The sequence below is a fragment of the Bos mutus genome, chromosome 7 (assembly GCF_027580195.1).
Source record: "Bos mutus isolate GX-2022 chromosome 7, NWIPB_WYAK_1.1, whole genome shotgun sequence".
NCBI classification, from domain to species: Eukaryota; Metazoa; Chordata; class Mammalia; order Artiodactyla; family Bovidae; genus Bos; species Bos mutus.
The window spans coordinates 60,205,348-60,222,696 of record NC_091623.1 but is presented as its reverse complement, the minus strand read 5'-3'; the positions used below and the strand labels follow the sequence as shown (position 1 = coordinate 60,222,696).

Sequence of the window (17,349 nt, the reverse complement as noted above, 5' to 3'; positions counted from 1 at the left end):
GTATATATAAAATAAATAACAATTAAGGACCTACTGTACAGCACAGGAAGCTCTACTCAGTACTCTGTAATAGCCTATATAGGAAAAGAATCTAAAAAAGAGTGGATATATGTATATGTATAACTGATTCAATTTGCTGTAAACCTGAAACTAACACAACATTGTAAATCAACTGTATGCCAAAAAAAAAAAAATCAACCTCAAGACCTTTCATTTCTTTTCCATGCACAGGAAGACCCCTGAATTCCTTGTGTAGTACCCTGGGAGTGGAAGGACACGTTTCTATGGCAACATCAGCTTTGTCAATCAAGCCAAAGAGGCAGGATCTGGAGGGTGGGTCTTTCCTATTCTCCTGGCTGGAATTCTCACCTAGACATTTTCTAACCAAGCAGAGAGGCAAGCAGGTGTAGGAAGTCCCACATCTGATGAAGCAACAGAGCGGTGTGGAATTTGGGTCTGTCAAAATACCAGGGCACAGCTTATCTTCCTCAGCTCTGGGATGCCTCTTAGAGAAACAGGTTCATTGGGATTTAATTCACATTCCAGATAATGCACCTGTGTAAAGTGTACAATTGTGTGAACTTTAGTACGTTAATGGAGTTATGCAGCCATCAAAGCAGCCTAATTTTAGAACGTTTTGATCACCCCAAAAGAAGCCCCGTGACCTCCTTTGCCCCTGCCCACTGACTTTCTAGCCCCAGGCAACCACTAATCCACTTCCTATCTCTCTGGAGTTCTGGAAAATTCATATAAATGGAACCATACACTGTGTGGCCTTTTGTGACTGGCATCTTTGACTGAGCCTAATGTTTTCAAGGCATATCCCTGTCCTAGCATGACACAGCAATTTATTCCTTTTTATAGCCAAGAATATTCTATTGGATGGCTGGCCCACAGTATTTACCTATTCATCAACTGATAGACATTTGGGTTTGTTTCCACTTTTGCACTATTGTGAATCATGCTGCCGTGAACATTCATGTACAAGTTTCTGTGTGGATGTATGTTTTTAATTCTGAATATGTCCCTAGGAGTGCAGTGGATGCATTGCACGGTAATTCCTGGATGCTGGTGGTTTAGTCTCTCAGTCCTGTCCAACTCTTTGCGACCCCATAGACTGTAGCTTGCCAGGCGCTTTTCTCTACTGGAGTGGGTTGCCATTTCCTTCTCCAGGGAATCTTCCTGACCCAGGGATTGAACTGGGTCTCCTGCATTGCAAGCCCATTCTTTAACTCCTGGGTACATCGCATGGTAACTCTATGTTTTGTTTTGTTTTTAGCCTTTTGAAGAACTGCCAGACTGCTTTCCAAAGCTGCTGCACCTGCCTGTTAGAAATTTACATTATACATTTATTTGTTTATTTAATATATATGCATTGACAGCACCTGTGGGCACTGTTCTGGGTGCTGGCAATATAGCAATGAGCAAACAGGCAGCTTATAGGGAGGAAATGAACATATGGAGCAAAGATAAGATGGGGTGTTTGGGGTGGGGTACAAGCCTGGGAATGTCTCACTGGAAAGGGGGACATTTAACCTGGAGAAAGGGCATTAAGAGCAAGTGCAAAGGCCCAGAGGTGGGAATAAATGAAATGGACGTATCTAAGGAACGTTGAGGTCGCCAGAGTAAGTGAGGAGGAAAATGAAGGGAGGCGAGAGCAGGAAGGTGCTGTGGGTAGATTGTTTGGGGTCTAACGGGCCATCATGAGCATCCAGTGACCACAATTATCCTGGGGTCAGAGGAAACACAGTCCAGGCTGTAAGAGGACCAGGCTGCTGCCTGGGGGTTCCCAAGACTCCAGAGCAGGGTCTCCTGGCCCTTCATCTTCACGAGATCCTCGCAGCTTTCTTGTCCCCACCACATTCTTCCTAGTTGCTTCGAGCCCAGCTCCTGGTCTCAGCTTTGCTGCATCCGGCCTTCTGGACGTGGACTCTGTGCAAAGCTTCCATTGCATAGGAGAGAAAGCTGAGGCCCTTTCACAGGAGGGAGAGAAGCTCTTGCATGCAGGGTGGGGCACGGCCCTGTTGGGGGCTTTAAGTCCAGTGAGTAAACGGGAAACTTCTCCACCCGGTCTGCTAAGAACAGGTCCCACCTTGCAGTGGGGAAAGGGACTGCTCCAAAAGACCTTAACCCCTTCCCTAGCAACTTACTACCGTCCCCATGACAACTAGGGCGGGGCCGGACTCGGCCTCATAGGTCTCCGGATCCTGCAGGGGCGGGGAGTCTCGCCTTCAGCAGGGGAGGAATCTGAGCCGCGCTTGCTGGCCCTTTAAGAGGCTCCACCCGGCGAAACCTGAAAACATCCTGATTGGTCCCGAGAGCGGCCGAGCACAGCCGAACTTGACGCGCCCGCCTGCAGCTTTCTCTACTTACCTCCCACGCGGCTCAGTGGCTACCGCAGCCAATCACCAACGGGCGCGCCGACCTGTATCTGCATGGTCACGCCCCAGGGGATGGGTATACCCAATCCGATCGCTCGCCGAGTCGTTATTAGCATGTCGGGGGCGGTGCAGGGCGGAGCGGGCAGCAGGGGCGGGCTCCCGGCGGTTGGTTGGAGCGTCGTAGCAGCCGAGAGGTCCGGGAAAGTTTCTTTGGAGGTGAAAACAGCCGCGGAACTCGGGGCCCTGCGAGGAGGCGGGGGCGCGGGGATCCCTGGGCCGGGGCGGGGACCCTCCTGGGCCGGGAGGGTGCGGACCCAGGCCTCCTGGGGGGCGATCGCCCAACAAAGGATCCCTGGGGCGCCCGCCCCCGAGGGCCTCCCCGCCCCCGGTTCCGGCCCCCCCAGGCGCCCCGGACCTGGCATTACAGGGTTTCCCAGCCCAGCCCCGCCATCGCTGGCTTGGGCGACCCTCACTTGGCCACGCGTCTACGTTCCAGGTGCGGCCGGGAGTGGCCATGTCCCACGGCCCCAAGCAGCCCGGCGCGGCCTCCGCGTGAGTGCGACATCCCCTCCCCCTCAGCCCACTCGGGGATGCAACCACCCCGTCCCGTTGGAGCTTCTCGAACCCCGGGCCCAGGGTCTTGACTCCTCCGACTTGGGACAGGAGCCCCCCCACTTCGGAGTTCCCACGGGCTTCCCCCAAACCTCCGTGCTCTAGTCCTTTTCAGGAGTGGCCTGCTGACCTCCTCTAGTTCTCCTGCCCTAACCCCGGATCCTGACCTCCTAGACCCCTGCTCTCAGAACTCAGGCCGCTAGCTGCCAGCGCTTTCGTCGTGGGGGAAGGGGTGGGTGACCCTGGCGTCCCGTAGCTCTAGTCTCTCCGAGGTCCCCTGTGACTCCCCTAGTGCTCCAGTCTCAACCTCCGTATCCTGACCCTCTTCAGAGCCCTCTTCTGAGGACTCAGGCCTCTTGCTGCCAAATCCGTCGTCAGGGGTGGGGAGTGGGAATGACCCTGGCTTCCCGTGGCTACAGGCCGGCGAGCGGCAAGGCTCCAGGACAGCATGGGAGCTTCGTGGTGGCTGTCAAGCAAGAGCGCGGCGAGGGCCCGCGGGCCGGAGAGAAGGGGTCCCACGAAGAGGAGGTGAGAGTCCCTGCACTGCTGTGTCGGTGGGCCTTAGCCTTAAAGCTCCGCCCCGAGCTAAATTTGAATTTGCTGTGGCTCCGCCCACAGTCCAGAATTCCCTTCCCAAGCTGAGGCCTGCCCCATGTCAGATACCACGCCCCCAAGAGCTCCACTGCCACTGTCTAGGCCCCGCCCACTACCCGGGGAATCTCTGCTAGTAAGGCACGCCCATACAGGGGACACGCCCACAACACAAGCCAACCCAATCCTTGGGTTGATGCTCTGTCCCCAGTACCTCTCTGATCCCTTTACCCATGGCCAGGGGTTCCTTAACCCCACTCTCCCAATTCTGAACCCTGACCAGGCCATACTTCCATACCTCTGGGTCCCACCTCGTGGTTAGGCCCCACCCAAGTCTTCCAGGGCCCCGCCTCTTCCCCTCTGTGCCCAGCCCCAGCCCTCCAGACCCCTCCCAACAGCGCGACTGGGTTCTGCAGCCGGTGAAGAAGCGCGGCTGGCCCAAGGGCAAGAAGCGGAAGAAGATCCTGCCGAATGGGCCCAAGGCACCTGTCACCGGCTACGTGCGTTTCCTGAACGAGCGGCGCGAGCAGATCCGGACGCGCCACCCGGACCTGCCCTTTCCCGAGATCACCAAGATGCTGGGCGCCGAGTGGAGCAAGCTGCAACCGGCGGAGAAACAGGTGGGGACGGCCCGGGACCACTGACTGACCTGCTCTCACTCACTCAGACATCCATCAGCATCACTTACCCCCAAGGAACAGGTGTGGCAGGCCCTTCGTTCTGCCGGGAGGACTGACCACCCGTTAGCTCTCTCCAGTTTGTTGAAGGGAGGGGAGGGTGGCAGTTGGCTGGAATAAACATAAAAGTTAATAAACACCGTTATAAAAGAAGTCGAGGGTGGATGCTGGATTTTTGTTAGAAACCTTGCGGTTTTAAAGTTCTGGTAATTAATTTAAAATTTGCAAAAACATCAAGGAAATGTAACAAAATCACCAGCAGCGTACACCCTCTACATGGTATTTCAACAGGCAAAATGGGTTTAGAAGGGCAGGTCAGCCCAGAGGTGGGAGCCTGCAGACAGTCAGACACCGGGGAGTGGTTTAAAAAGGCTGGAATTGGGGTGAGGTAGTGAGGTCCGGGAGTTGGGAGGTGGCTTGAGCAGCAGAGCGAAGTGCGAAGTTTTGTCTGAAGGGCAGCAGGGAGCTGTGGCAAAGTGTAGTACAGCGGGCTGAGTGATGGAGTCTGCGAGGCCTCCGCTGCCACTGGGCCGAGCCTTCTCTCCCTGCCCCCACCAGCGGTACTTGGACGAGGCTGAACGGGAGAAGCAGCAGTACATGAAGGAGCTGAGGGCCTACCAGCAGTCGGAAGCCTACAAGATGTGTGCGGAGAAGATCCAGGAAAAGAAGATCAAGAAAGGTGCGAAGGGCCTCAGCCTCCAGGCAGCTGAGTGCTTACTCTGAGACAGGTGACCCAGGCCGATGCACCCCCCACCCCACCCCCTGCCAAAGGGTCTCTCACGGTCATGTGGGAACGAGACACATGTAACCAGACAGTTGTGAGTGAACGGGGCTGATCTGTACTGAGATAGGACACTCATGGATATGAGGGTGGGGGGAGGGGCCCAGGAGGGGCCTTTGATCCAGGATGAGCAGGTGCGGGGGTGGGGGGGGGGTGGGGGTGGGGGGAAGGGGGTGGGTGTTGGTGGAAATAGTGGCGTTCCAGGCAGAGAGGACAGCATGTGCAAAGCAGGGGGTCAGAGGAGACCTGGGAGACTGACCCTGCCCTCCTCCCTCCCCCACCAGAGGATTCCAGCTCTGGGCTCATGAATACCCTTTTGAATGGACACAAGGTAAGCGTCCCTCCTCCACGGAGAACACCGGGGCGAGAAAGGTCTGGCGTGTTTAAACCCCCGGGTGACCAAGGACCGTCGCTCATGGGGTGAAGTGAGCACCCCGTCCAGATGTGTGCGAGTGGAGGCGGGGCACTCACACAAATTGAGAGGGGGGCAGTAAAATGGACTCTGACCCAGGTAGCCTCAGGAGACCCTCCCAAGCTTAGGGGATGTCCCATAGGAGAGTTGACTGACCCCCCTCAAAATTGCCACCTTGTCCTGTCGTCCCAGGGTGGGGACTGTGACGGCTTCTCGACTTTCGACGTCCCCATCTTCACTGAAGAGTTCTTGGACCAAAACAAAGGTGAGCGCTGACCAGCAGTTCTTGAAGCAAGCGTTGAACCAAGAGGGCATCGAGGCGGGAGGCAGTGGGTGCCTTCCTCTCTTGCCCTCGCAGCCCAGACTGCTGAGATGTGGGGCTGGAGACAGAGCAGTGACGGAAGGCTTGGCGTGGGACACAGCTCGGGGCGAAGTCCGCAGAGGGAAGGCGGCCGGGGGATGGCGGGGAAGCGTCAGGCTCTTACCCGGCTCCCCGCCTGCAGCACGGGAGGCGGAGCTGCGGCGCCTGCGGAAGATGAACGTGGCCTTCGAGGAGCAGAACGCTGTGCTGCAAAGGCACACGCAGAGCATGAGCAGCGCGCGCGAGCGTCTGGAGCAGGAGCTGGCGCTGGAGGAGCGGCGGACGCTGGCGCTGCAGCAGCAGCTCCAGGCGGTGCGCCAAGCGCTCACCGCCAGCTTCGCTTCGCTGCCAGTGCCTGGTGTGGAGGCCCCGCCCCCAACAACCTAGTCCCGCCCCCTATGACCCCGCCCTCGATGACCTCGGCTCTGCCCGGGCTTCCGCGAGTTCCGCCCCCTCTGACCCCGCCCAGCAAGTCCTCACTCTGGCATCCCTTCACCCCCAGTCGCTGCGCAAACCGCTTCTCTGTCCGACCGACGCGCCCCTGCTGACCCTTACTCCCGGGAATCCTAAGCCCCCGCGGCCCAGTCCCCACTGAACGCTGCTCGTGCCAGCCCCGCCCACAGTAGCCCTCGCGCCCCGCCTCTCCCCGGGTCTAACTTCCGTGTTCATTCCTCGGCTGACCTAGGCCAACTTCTCCCCCACCAGTCCCCGAATCCCCCCATCACGACCCCGCCCTCTCCATCTTCTGACCTCTGCCACAGTTGACCTTGATTTCCCCGGGTCCAGACGCCCTGACCGCGCGCACCTGACCCCACTGACGCTCACCCATGGCCCCCTCCTCTTACCCCCACCTTCTGATCTTTGTTTCCGTGGTGATCCCCCACTGGGCTCGTCTGACGGGTCCCTGCCTCCCCAGGCACCGGCGAAACGCCCACGCTCAGCACCCTGGACTTCTACATGGCCCGGCTGCACGGCGCCATCGAGCGCGACCCCGCCCAGCACGAGAAGCTCATCGTCCGCATCAAGGAGATCCTGGCCCAGGTCGCCAGGTGTGTACCAGGGCAGGTCTGCCCCCCGCCCGTTCAGCCCAGTTTGGGCTGCCTCGCGTGGGGACCACCTCAGGCTTGACTTGCCTTGGAGAAGCCTGGCTACATAAACCGGTTTTAGGTCTCCAGCGGGCTTTCTGGGGTCTGGGGCCGTTGCCGCCAAGTGGGATCTAGCTGCCAGATCTTATTCCGAGGCCACAGTGCTTGCAGGATCTACTAGGTGGGGCTGGTTTGATGTAGGTGGCTAATGGCCTAGCTACTGGGGAGCCCTAATTCAGCCTGGTACTGTGTTAAATGCTGCTTGGGGGATGTTGAGGCCAGCACACCTCTGGCTCAGGGGACCCAGAGCTTCACCACAGCTTCTGCATGGGTTTTTCTGGGTGGCTCCTAGCTGCCCAGGATAGGTGGGATCAACTCCAGGCCCCCACCCTAGCATCCGAAGGAGCAGAGGAGGGTGGCCTCTGGGGTACCCCAGGATGGGGATGGGGGCTGAGACCTGATGTGGGTCCCCCATCAACTAATCTCTTCTTTTGTCACAGTGAGCATCTATGAGGGTGTCGGCCGCCCCACAGATCCAGAGAAGACCAAGCTCTGGTCATGGCCCCTCCCCCAGTTGCACCCCCTGGAGGAGGGGTGGGGGGTTCCATCCTCTGGGGCCAGGCCTGATCCTGCACCTTGGGGGCTCTAGCCCCCCTAAAATTAAATTTCTACAGCATCCCTCTAGCTTTGAATCTCCCCAGGTCCCCATCCTAGAAAACCCACCCACCATGCACTGTGCACAGACTCCTAGGGCCCAGCCAGGCCTGTTGGCCTCACAGGTCACATCACACTACACAGATGTGGGAACACACGAGGGGTAATGTAGCCCGGGACAGGAGGAAACCCACAGCCGCTCACAGCTGGTGTGGGGAGAGTTACACACCCTACACCCACTCCCCGGGACCAGCTCCCAGACCCAGGGCAGAGAAAACCCACATCCAATACACGGGGACTCCTGCCTGGCAGGTGTCACCCTAAGTACCCACACGGGCAGGCACCTTGCAGGGACACACTCTCACACTCCTGGCGGAGCCATCTATCTGTCACCCTCGCATTCCTGCACCCCTGAATGGGGGGGCTGGCACCACCCCATGCTCGTTCAGCTGAGGAACCACCGTGGAGGCAGTTGTTTTGCCACCACTCGATCTGGACTTCTTAAATAAAAAAAAAAAAAAAAGGTGGAATTGAATTTCAAACTTAAATGAGTATGTGTGTTTTTTTTAAAGGGGAATGGGCCAGGATCCTCTGTTGGGGTCCCAGGCCTACCCTCTCCAGCCCCTGGCAACCACTAGTCCACTTTCTGTCTCTGGATTTACATGTCCTAGACATTTCATACAAATGGAATCACACACTGGGTCTTTTGTGTCTGGCTTCTCTCACTGAGCGTCATGTCCTCAAAGTCCATGTTGTAGTGTTTCTTGGTGCTTCATTCCTTTTTCTGGCAGAGTGATATTCCATAGTGTGGATGGCCCATGTTTTGTGTACCCATTATCGGTTGATGGACACTTAGGTTGTTTCCACCTTCTGGCTATTGCAAATCATGCTGCTGAGAACACACACATACAGATTTTTGTTTGAACACCTGCTCTTATTTCTGGGTAGATCCCAAGAAGCAGACTTGCTGGGTCAGATGATAATTCTGTACTTAACTTACTGGGGAGTGCTTTCAGAGACTTAAGCCTTTTATGGAATATTTGAGACACCCTAAAAATTCCAGAGATTTAATTTGACAAACACTGGTGTTATCAGTTGAATTTAGCCCCACCCAAAGAAAATCTTGAAGCCCTAACCCCCAGAACCTCAAAATGTGACCTTATTTGGCAATAGGGTCACCGAGGATATAATTAGTTAAGATGAGGTCATCTTGGAGTGTATGTGTGGGGGGTGCCTCTAATCCAATGTGACTGGTGATCCTTATAAGAAGATAAAGTAGAGAAGGAAATGGCAACCCACTCCAGTGTTCTTGCCTGGAGGATCCCAGGGACGGGGGAGCCTGGTGGGCTGCTGTCTATGGGGTCGCACAGAGTTGGACACGGCTGAAGCGACTTAGCAGCAGCAGCAGCAGCAGCAGCAGACTACTTCAAATTAAGTTCTGAGGGATCAAAAATTATACATGGATTTTCTACAACAAGGGGCAGGGTGGTCAGCGCCGCTAGCCTCTGCACTGCTCTAGAACCAACTGCAATTTCACAGTCAATGTTAAACTTTTGGGCTAAATTTATACTTTCAATTATGTAACTTGTCTCATATTCAACAAAATGAGATTCCAATTTTTTTTTTTACTGTGTGAACTGAATAAAATAAACAAATTGTTATTAAAAATTTAAAAAAAGAAGATAAGGATTTGGACATGGAGAAAGGAGACAGCCATGTGACAACAGGCAGACACTGGAGCAGAGCACACCCCAAAGAAGGCCAAGGATGGTTAGCCACCAACAGAGGCTGGGAGTGGTGCTGGGGGGAGAGGATGCCACCCAAGGAGTCAGAAGAGCTTGGACTTGCTGACAAATTGATTTCTAGCCTTCAGAATTTTGAGAGAATAAATTTCTATCGTTTTTAAGCCACTCAACTGGTGGTACTGTGTTATGGCTGCCCCAGGAAACTGGAAAAGATGGATATTGTCACACACACACACACACACGTGTGTGCTTCCTCACCTCACCCCCTCTCTGGCATCGTACCCTCATCGCAGGTTTGGAGTTTACCATTCCTGGTCAGGTCTTTACATAACCTTTAGCACAAAAGGATGTCTTTCCACAAGAATACCATTTTGATGGATTTTTTGTTTGTTTGTTTTAGTTTGTTTTCTAAAGATTTGAAAATGTACAATTCTGTGGTTTCTAGTATAGTCACAAAGTTGTGCAACCGCCAGCACCACTTAATTCCAGAATATTTCATCACCCCACAAACAACAGCCCCTTCCATGTTAGCTATTATTCCCCATCTTCCCTTCCCCCAGCCATTGGCAACCACAAATCCACTTTCTGTCTCCATGCATTGGCTGTTTTGGACACTTCATCTAAATGGTATCCCAGGCTATGTGGCCTTTGCAATCTGGCTTCCTTCAATGAGTATCAGGTTTTCAAGGCTCATCTGTGTTATGGTGTGTATGCCGTTCTGCACGTTTTCAAGCTTTATGTAAATTTTCTTACCTCGTCTGAAGCCTTCTGTAACTTGCCTTTTCCAGCAATGGTTGGTTTCTGAGATTCTTCAGAGGCATAAGTCCTCCCTTTTGAGCTGCTGTATGGCATTCCAGTGCTGTTTATTGAGCCAAAATCAACATTCCTTTTGGTGACAGTGGGTCCCCAGGGGATTCTGAGAGAAACCTCCTAGTACCCAGAGCCTTCTCATCTGTAACCCAATGGGCTCAGAGAACTCCTGCCTTCCTCTCCTCCAGTTGAGGAGACTGAGGAAACACAGGATGAATAAATAAAATATCTGCCCTGCCAGGTCACGCTCAGTGCTAGGGAGGAAAAAAAGCAGGGAAGAGAAACTGGGACCTGGTGAGGAGGTGACGTCTGAGCCAAGAGCTGAGGAGGCGAAGGAGTGAACCACTTGGAGATGTGAGAGACGTTCCAGGTGTTGGAGGGGGCACAGCCTGTGCAAAGGCCCTGTGTGTTGAATGAGCAGGGAGGACGCCCATGTGTCTGGAGCAGAGTGAGCCAGAAGAAAAGAGGGAGGAGAAGGGGCCAGGGATGGGGATGTGGCGGCTTGTGCAGGGCCTTGTGGGCAGAATAGAGGACTAGGGTTTACCCCAGGGGAGGTGGGAGCCCTGGAGGGCTGTGGGCAGGGGATGGACACGATGTAGCTCAGTTATGCCTGAGGGTAAGGGTAGGGTAAGGGTTCTCCCCACCTCCGACGGTTGTTGCAAGGATTAAATGAGTGCGCCCAGCAGAGAGTGAGCACTCTGGCACTAGCAGTTGCCCTATCCTTATTTGTGATCCTTATTTTTTCCCCTGCTCCCCGGGGAGAGCACAGCTGGACCTGGCAGGGCCGGGACACCTGGGGCCCACCCTCGCATACACACTCCGCGGTGTCGTCTTCCCGGGAGGCTCGGGTTCCCGGATCCCCTTACCCCGGGCGGCTCTGCTGTCGCGCCCTGGGCCGGGGGAGGGGAGGCTGCAGGAAGCGGCGGATCCGGCGGCTGTGGCGGTGGCCCCGGTGACCAAGCTCTTCCTGCCATGGAGACCACAGAGGCCCGCGAGGCCCGGGGGGCCGAGGCTCAGCGCCTGCCCGCGCCCCCGCCCTCGCCCGCCGAGGCCCCGGCGGCGTCCCAGACCCCAGCCGCGCCCCGTGCCCGCCCGCGCCTCGTCTTCCGCACGCAGCTGGCGCACGGCAGCCCCACGGGCAAGATCGAGGGCTTCACCAACGTGCGCGAGCTCTACGCCAAGATCGCCGAGGCCTTCGGAATTGCGCCCACCGAGGTGAGGCCCGCGGACCCCAGCACCCGAGGCCCACTAGTCGACCGGGGATAGGGGTGAACCCTGGACTCTGGGACGGGGTCCCCAGATCCTCCATCTCCGGATGGAGGGGACCCTATCTCCAGATCTCAGAGACTCACCTCTCGGATCCTGCGGTGCCCATACCCCGTGGACCCCCTTTGCACTCCCTGTGCAAAAGGTGAGCAAGTCTTAAGGTTCGTGGATCCTTAGATCGTCCGGAAAACACTGGGCTACCCAGCTAGGAGTGGACCCCAGCCCTCAGGGAAGCGCCTCCGGTTCCTGGGCGCGGCTGGGGACTGGGGTTCCCGGCAGCTCCCTGCCAGGTGAGATGTCCGAGGTCATGGGAGTCAGGGACTGGGCCACAGGTACGCCCCTCAGCCCCCAGGGGGCGCCAGGAGATTTGGAACTAACTGCCTTTAAAAGATGGTCTGGGGTTGTCAGGTCATCAAAGGGTTAAAAGTGGAAGTCTGAGGGAGGATGGAAGAAGGGCGTCCATCTGTCCGCAGCCTCCTTCTCATCCTGCTCCTCAGTCTGGGGGTCCCAGTCTCCTCGCCTCCTACTCCATTCTGAGGATCCCATATTCTGCCCTTAAGCATGACTACGATCCTGGGGAAGGCAGGGTTTTCATGCTTTTGTGCTGCAGTATCCCTATCAGGCCCCTGAGCCCATCCCCTGGTTGTTCTGTGCAGATGGTGGGGGATGAGGGCTGTCGTTAATTTGGGGCTCCCTCTCCTCTTGGGGCAGATCTTATTCTGCACCCTAAACAGCCACAAGGTGGACATGCAGAAACTCCTGGGCGGCCAGATAGGGTTGGAGGACTTTATCTTTGCCCATGTGCGCGGCGAGACTAAGGAGGTGGAGGTCACTAAGACGGAGGACGCCCTGGGACTGACCATCACGGACAACGGGGCCGGCTATGCCTTCATCAAGGTGCCCACTTTGGGGTGAGGGGGAGGTGGCTTCCAGGGTGTCCGGCGATCTGGGGTGAGCCCCTGCTCCTCTGTGGTGTGAATGGGCTCTGGGGACCCGAGTGGGGTGGCTGGATGGTGGGGTCCTGTGAATGACTCTGGGTCCCCCGCAGAGGATCAAGGAAGGCAGCATCATCAACCGAATCGAGGCAGTGTGTGTGGGAGACAGCATTGAGGCCATAAACGACCACTCGATCGTCGGCTGCCGCCACTACGAGGTGGCCAAGATGCTGCGTGAGCTGCCGAAGTCTCAGCCCTTCACCCTGCGGCTGGTGCAGCCCAAGAGAGCCTTCGGTGAGGGCCACCTGGGGCCCTGGGGGACAGGCTGGGTGGGGTGAAGCTCTTTCAGAAATGGGTTCTCTGGATGTAAGGAGCGGCAAAGGGTCAGGGGATGGGACAAGATGGAAGGGTCTAGATGCCCCTGGTAACAGGACAGAGACCTTTTGGCACTGTATGAGAAACAGGTGGGTTATTTCTACATTGTCATAGAGTCAGCCCAGGCATGGGGTCGGGGGAGGCTTGGGAAGACTGAGAAAGGATAAGGAGCTGTCTGGATCTATTCTGTAACCTAACTGGCAGCTTTTAAAGTCCTGCTCTGAGTCTCTGGTGAGTTCTAGACAGTGGCTTTCATAGGGAATTCTTGAATGGAGCTTTTCAAAGAGAAGTCTGTGACTGGTCTGTGGATGAGATAAGGAGGTCACCTTGCATGTGTGAGTGCTCAGTGGTTCAATCAGGTCCTACTCTTTGTGACCCCATGGACTGTAGTCTGCCAGGCTCCTCTGTCCATGGGATTCTCTAGGCAAGAACACTGGAGTGGGTTGCCACTTCCTACTTCAGGGCAAATTCCTGACCCAGGGATCGAACCCGTATCTCTTACGTCTCCTGCATTGGCTGGCAGATGCTTTATCATTGAGCCACCTGGGAAGCCCTCACGACTAGGTTGTGAAAGTGTTAGTCTCTCGGTCGTGTTCCACTCTTTGTGACCCCATGGTCTGTAGCCTGCCAGGCTACTCTGTCCATGGATTCTCCAGGCAAGAATACAGGAGTATCTTGCTCTAGCATTTGCTCTCCCTAATCTAGTCATTGCGGGAAAGCAATGACTAGATTAGGGAGAGCAAATGCTAGAGCAAGATACTTTCTAGACTGTCCCTAAGGAGAATCTGAAGTAGTTTCTTCTAGGGAGAGTCATTTTGAGAGGAGGAAGGAAATTTAAGGGAAGGAAGGATTCTCAAACAGGGTCTCTGAGGATTCATCCATGGAAATAAGGAGGACTTTGGAGGGTAGGAATGTTCTAGAAGGGCTCAGTTGGTGGCTTCTGAGTCTTTACGAAGATGTAGCTTCACCCAGAACACATGCACCTCCTCTACTCTGTCCCCTCCAGATATGATCAGCCAGAGGAGCCGGAGCAGCAAATACCCCATGGAAGCAAAAGTCAGCAGTGGGAGGGAGACCCTGCGGCTTCGGTCTGGGGGGGCTGCCACTGTGGAGGAAGTGGTGAGTGGAGGGGATGGGGGGCCTTCAGGGGCTCTTGCACACAGAGTTCTACCGCTGACGCTGACTCAGTATGACCTTGGGGAAGACCCTCTCCTTTACTCAGCCTCAGTTTCCCCATCTGCAGAATGGGTTCTTGTCAGGCAGGGCAGTAATGGCGGGACCAGAAGCATTGACTCATGGAAGATCCCAATCTGCTGTCACCAAAGGGGTAGTGGCTTGGGGAGGGGGCTGGGCCTGAGGATCCCAGGCTTCTGACTCTCTGCTTTGCCCCCCATGCCCCCAGCCCAGTGAATTCGAGGAGGAGGCATCTCGGAGGGTGGACGATCTGCTGGAAAGTTACATGGGCATTCGGGACCCAGAGCTGGGTAAGGGGCCAGGGTAAGCTGGGTGGACCCTGGGGGAGGGCAGCCCATGGGGAGGAGGCAGGGACCCCCCCACCCCAGGGAGAACCCTCACCCACTTCCCCTCTGCTTGGCCTGCAGCATCCACCATGGTGGAGACATCCAAGAAGACAGTGAGCGTCCAGGAGTTTGCACGCCATTTAGACTCCGTCTTGGGCGAGTTCGCCTTCCCGGACGAGTTTGTGGTGGAGGTGTGGGCCGCCATCGGCGAGGCCAGGGAAGCCTGTGGCTAGTCTGCTCTGGTGCCAAGCGCAGCCCCAGCTCGGAGCCCAGCCCCCCGCCCCAGCCCTCCCGGTCAGTTTCCAAAGCCCAGCCCTGCTCCAGAGTCCAGAAGCCCAGACCTGAGATCCAGCTCTGCTCTAGAACACAGCCCAGTTCAGAGACCAAGCCTAGATCTGAGCCCGAGTCCTGCTCTAGAGTCCAGTCCAGTTCAGGGACCAAGCTCAGATCTGTGACACAACCCAGATTGGAGCCCCAGCCCTGCTTTAGAGCCCAGCCCAGCTCAGAGACCAAGCCCAGATCAGAGCCCCAGCCCTACTCTAGAGCCCAGCCCAGCTCAGAGACCAAACCCAGAACTGAGACTCAGCCCTGTTCAGAGACCAAGTCCCTCTTTAGAACCCAGGTCAGTTCTGAGGCCCAGTTCATCACTAGAACCCCATCCAGTTCTGAGATGCAATCCAGCTTCAGAACCCAGCTCAGTTCTAGAGCCCAGGATGGCTCTAGAGCCCAGGACAGCTCTGAGGCAAAGTGGAGCTTTGATGTGAAGTCAAGCTTTGGAACCCAAATAAATTTGAAGACCCAGCCCAGTTCTGAAATCCAACCTGGTTCTGGAAGCCAAGCCAGCTTTATGACCAAGCCCTGCCATAAAACTCGATCCAACTCTGCAGTTCAAGATAGCTCCATGACTCAGCCGAACCTGGATACTCAATGTAGCTCAGGAACACCAGGTAGTTCTGGAGCCCACGTGAGACTCAAGAGGCAGTCCAGCCCCGGAAGCCCCTCCAGCTTAGCAGTCAAAGACGGTTCTGAAATGCAACCCTGTTCCCGAACCCAGGCCAGCTCAGGAACCCAGATGCACACTTCAGTCCAGCCCAGGTCCAGACCCTATCTGCGTCCTAGGGCCCAGTCCAGCTCCAGTGATGAATCCAGCTCAGAGACTGAGCCCAGCTCTAGCACCCAGCCTCGTGCAACAAGCAAACCCATCTCCAGGATTCAGACAAGCTCTGGACCCCCACCCATTGCTGGGGCAAGACCTGCCTCCAGAGCTCAGCCTGATGCTGAGCCCCATGCTCACTGCAGAGCACAGAGCAACTCTAGAATGCCATCCAGCTCTGGGACAAGTACTAATCTCCGGGCCTGGCCTCTTTCCAGAGTTCAGTCCACCTCCAGCACTCCACCCAGCTCCAGAACTCAGCTCGGTTCTAGAGCCCAGGCTGGCTCTGGAATCCCACCTGGCTCCAAAACACAGTCAACTGCTGAGACCCAGGTGCATTCCAGAATACAGCTAATATCTGGAACCCGGTCAAGTCCTGGGACCCAGAAGGATGCAGACACAGACTTCAGCTTCACAGCTGTGTCAAACTCCGAGAGTAGGCCCAGTTCAAGGACCCAGCCCTGCCCAGGAGCTCAAAACATCTCTGAGGCTCAGCTCAGCTCAGAAAGCCTGACAAGTTCTAAAAACCAAATCCAGGCCACAACCCAGGGCAGCTCTGGGACTGAGCCAGACTTTGGGAAACAGACCAGCTCTGGAACGCAGCTCATCTCTAGAACCCCTCACAGCTCAGAGATGCAGATAAGTGCAGGAACTAAGCCCCGCTCTGGAGTCAAGCTCAACTCCAAAACCCAACTCAGCTCCACAGTTCAGTTCAGGTCTGAGATGCAAGCCAGCTCTGAAACCTGGAGCAGTTCAAGAGTACAGTCCAGCTCTGGATCCGAAACCGGCTCCAGAATCCAGACCAGTTCTGGAACCCAGCTGAACCCTGAGATTCAGCCCAGCTCTAGGACCCAGACCAGTGAAAGAACTCAGTCCAGCTCTGGAGTCCAGCTCAGCTCCAGAACACAGCCTGCTTCTGGATGCCAACCTGGCTCTAGAACCCAGACAAGTTCTGGAACCCAGCTCAGTCCTGAGACCCAGCCCAGCTCTGGGACCCAGACCAGTGCAAGAACTCAACTCAGCTCTGGAGTGCAGTTCAGCTCCAGAACCCAGTGCAGCTCTAGAATTCAGCCTAGCTCTGAAACCCAGACCACTTCAAACACTCAGCCCAGCTCTGGAGTTCACCTTAGTTCCAGAACTGAATCTGATTCTAAAACTAGAAGCCAGACCAGTCCAAGAATCCAGCTCAGCTCTAGAAAGGGGCCCTGCCCACAGACCCCAGGCCTTGACCCCAGAACCCAGCCTGATCCCACCCCTTATGCCCGACCTCAACACCTAGGCCCACCACCCAGAGCCCCGACTCCAGGTCCTAGCCAAATCTCTTGCCCCCAGCCCCATCCCCATGATCTGGTACGAGGAACCCCGCCCAACCCTAGCCCTGGCCAAAGCCCCTCAACTTCTCCCTGGCCCCACACCCACAGTCCCCCTTCACCCTCCAGAAACCAGCCCTTTCCCCCAAGCCCCAGCTGGGACCCCAGAAGTCTACCCCACCCACCAAATCCGTCATCCCTAGTTTTGCCCCCAGGGTGGCCCTCCTTCGTTCTCAGCCCCTTGAACCCTCATTTGAGGGGCCTGCCCCCTCCTCCATGCTCAGGGAGTCTGGGTTACCTCCACGGGAGTCAGAGCTCCTACCCCACCATGGAGGGCAGTAGCTTGGGCGTGACATAGTTGGGGCCCCCATCCTGCTCCTCCTGCTCCTCCCTGCCTGGGTTGCCCAGAAGTAGCAGGTGACCTCATTCCACACCCACCCCGCACATGGGGTGGGGCAGGTGAGGAAGGGAGGGTGGAAACAGCTGATCCTAGGTCTATGGGAGGGCAGTGGGGTAGGGGCGGGCAGGGGAGGCAGGAGGCAGTTTCTTTCTCATGTACCTTGAGGGCTTGAGGGCTCGTGGGGAATAAAGGCATAAAGGCACCTCCCACCCCTGCAGCCTGATGTGTTATTTTGGCGGGTATTTGGGGGAGAGCAGAGGAAGGGGCTGACACGAAAACAC

General features: G+C 56.2%; 2 protein-coding genes and 1 long non-coding RNA gene across 6 annotated transcripts; 2 read left to right on the top strand and 1 right to left on the bottom strand.

Annotated features, from left to right (window-relative positions):
- Positions 1-339: 339 nt before the first annotated feature.
- On the bottom strand, positions 340-6,076 carry LOC138988521 (uncharacterized). The gene is made up of 6 exons (XR_011464792.1): positions 5,940-6,076; positions 5,629-5,834; positions 4,273-4,372; positions 2,374-2,624; positions 2,151-2,293; positions 340-1,942 (listed from the first exon to the last, which is right to left on the bottom strand). It is a non-coding gene; the product is annotated as an uncharacterized lncRNA (long non-coding RNA).
- HMG20B (high mobility group 20B) lies at positions 2,338-8,054 on the top strand. The gene is made up of 10 exons (XM_070373932.1): positions 2,338-2,597; positions 2,878-2,933; positions 3,413-3,521; positions 4,001-4,204; positions 4,820-4,940; positions 5,327-5,373; positions 5,647-5,719; positions 5,958-6,173; positions 6,732-6,864; positions 7,401-8,054. The coding sequence occupies exons 1-10, from the start codon at positions 2,436-2,438 to the stop codon at positions 7,411-7,413; spliced, it is 1,134 nt and encodes a 377-aa protein (XP_070230033.1). The 5' UTR covers positions 2,338-2,435; the 3' UTR covers positions 7,414-8,054.
- A 2,144-nt stretch (positions 8,055-10,198) lies between these two features.
- GIPC3 (GIPC PDZ domain containing family member 3) lies at positions 10,199-17,250 on the top strand. Of its 4 annotated transcripts, none has more exons than XM_070373930.1 (7): positions 10,199-10,463; positions 10,879-11,324; positions 12,087-12,272; positions 12,424-12,604; positions 13,692-13,804; positions 14,088-14,182; positions 14,287-17,250. In XM_070373930.1, exons 2-7 carry the CDS (start codon positions 11,082-11,084, stop codon positions 17,024-17,026), a joined length of 3,558 nt encoding a protein of 1,185 aa, XP_070230031.1. In that variant the 5' UTR covers positions 10,199-10,463; positions 10,879-11,081; the 3' UTR covers positions 17,027-17,250. The 4 variants fall into 4 exon arrangements, with proteins under 4 accessions (XP_070230031.1, XP_070230032.1, XP_070230030.1 ...); XM_070373931.1 differs by having other exon boundaries at positions 10,872-11,324; XM_070373929.1 differs by having other exon boundaries at positions 10,199-11,324.
- Positions 17,251-17,349: the final 99 nt, after the last annotated feature.

Coding starts and splice junctions, on each gene's coding strand:
- HMG20B (XM_070373932.1), top strand. CDS start 2,436: ATGGTCACGCCCCAGGGGATGGGTATACCCAATCCGATCGCTCGCCGA. Junction 4,205..4,819: donor TGCAACCGGCGGAGAAACAG/GTGGGGACGGCC, acceptor TGCCCCCACCAG/CGGTACTTGGACGAGGCTGA. Junction 5,374..5,646: donor CCCTTTTGAATGGACACAAG/GTAAGCGTCCCT, acceptor CTGTCGTCCCAG/GGTGGGGACTGTGACGGCTT.
- GIPC3 (XM_070373930.1), top strand. CDS start 11,082: ATGGAGACCACAGAGGCCCGCGAGGCCCGGGGGGCCGAGGCTCAGCGC. Junction 11,325..12,086: donor TCGGAATTGCGCCCACCGAG/GTGAGGCCCGCG, acceptor CTCTTGGGGCAG/ATCTTATTCTGCACCCTAAA. Junction 12,605..13,691: donor GCAGCCCAAGAGAGCCTTCG/GTGAGGGCCACC, acceptor TGTCCCCTCCAG/ATATGATCAGCCAGAGGAGC.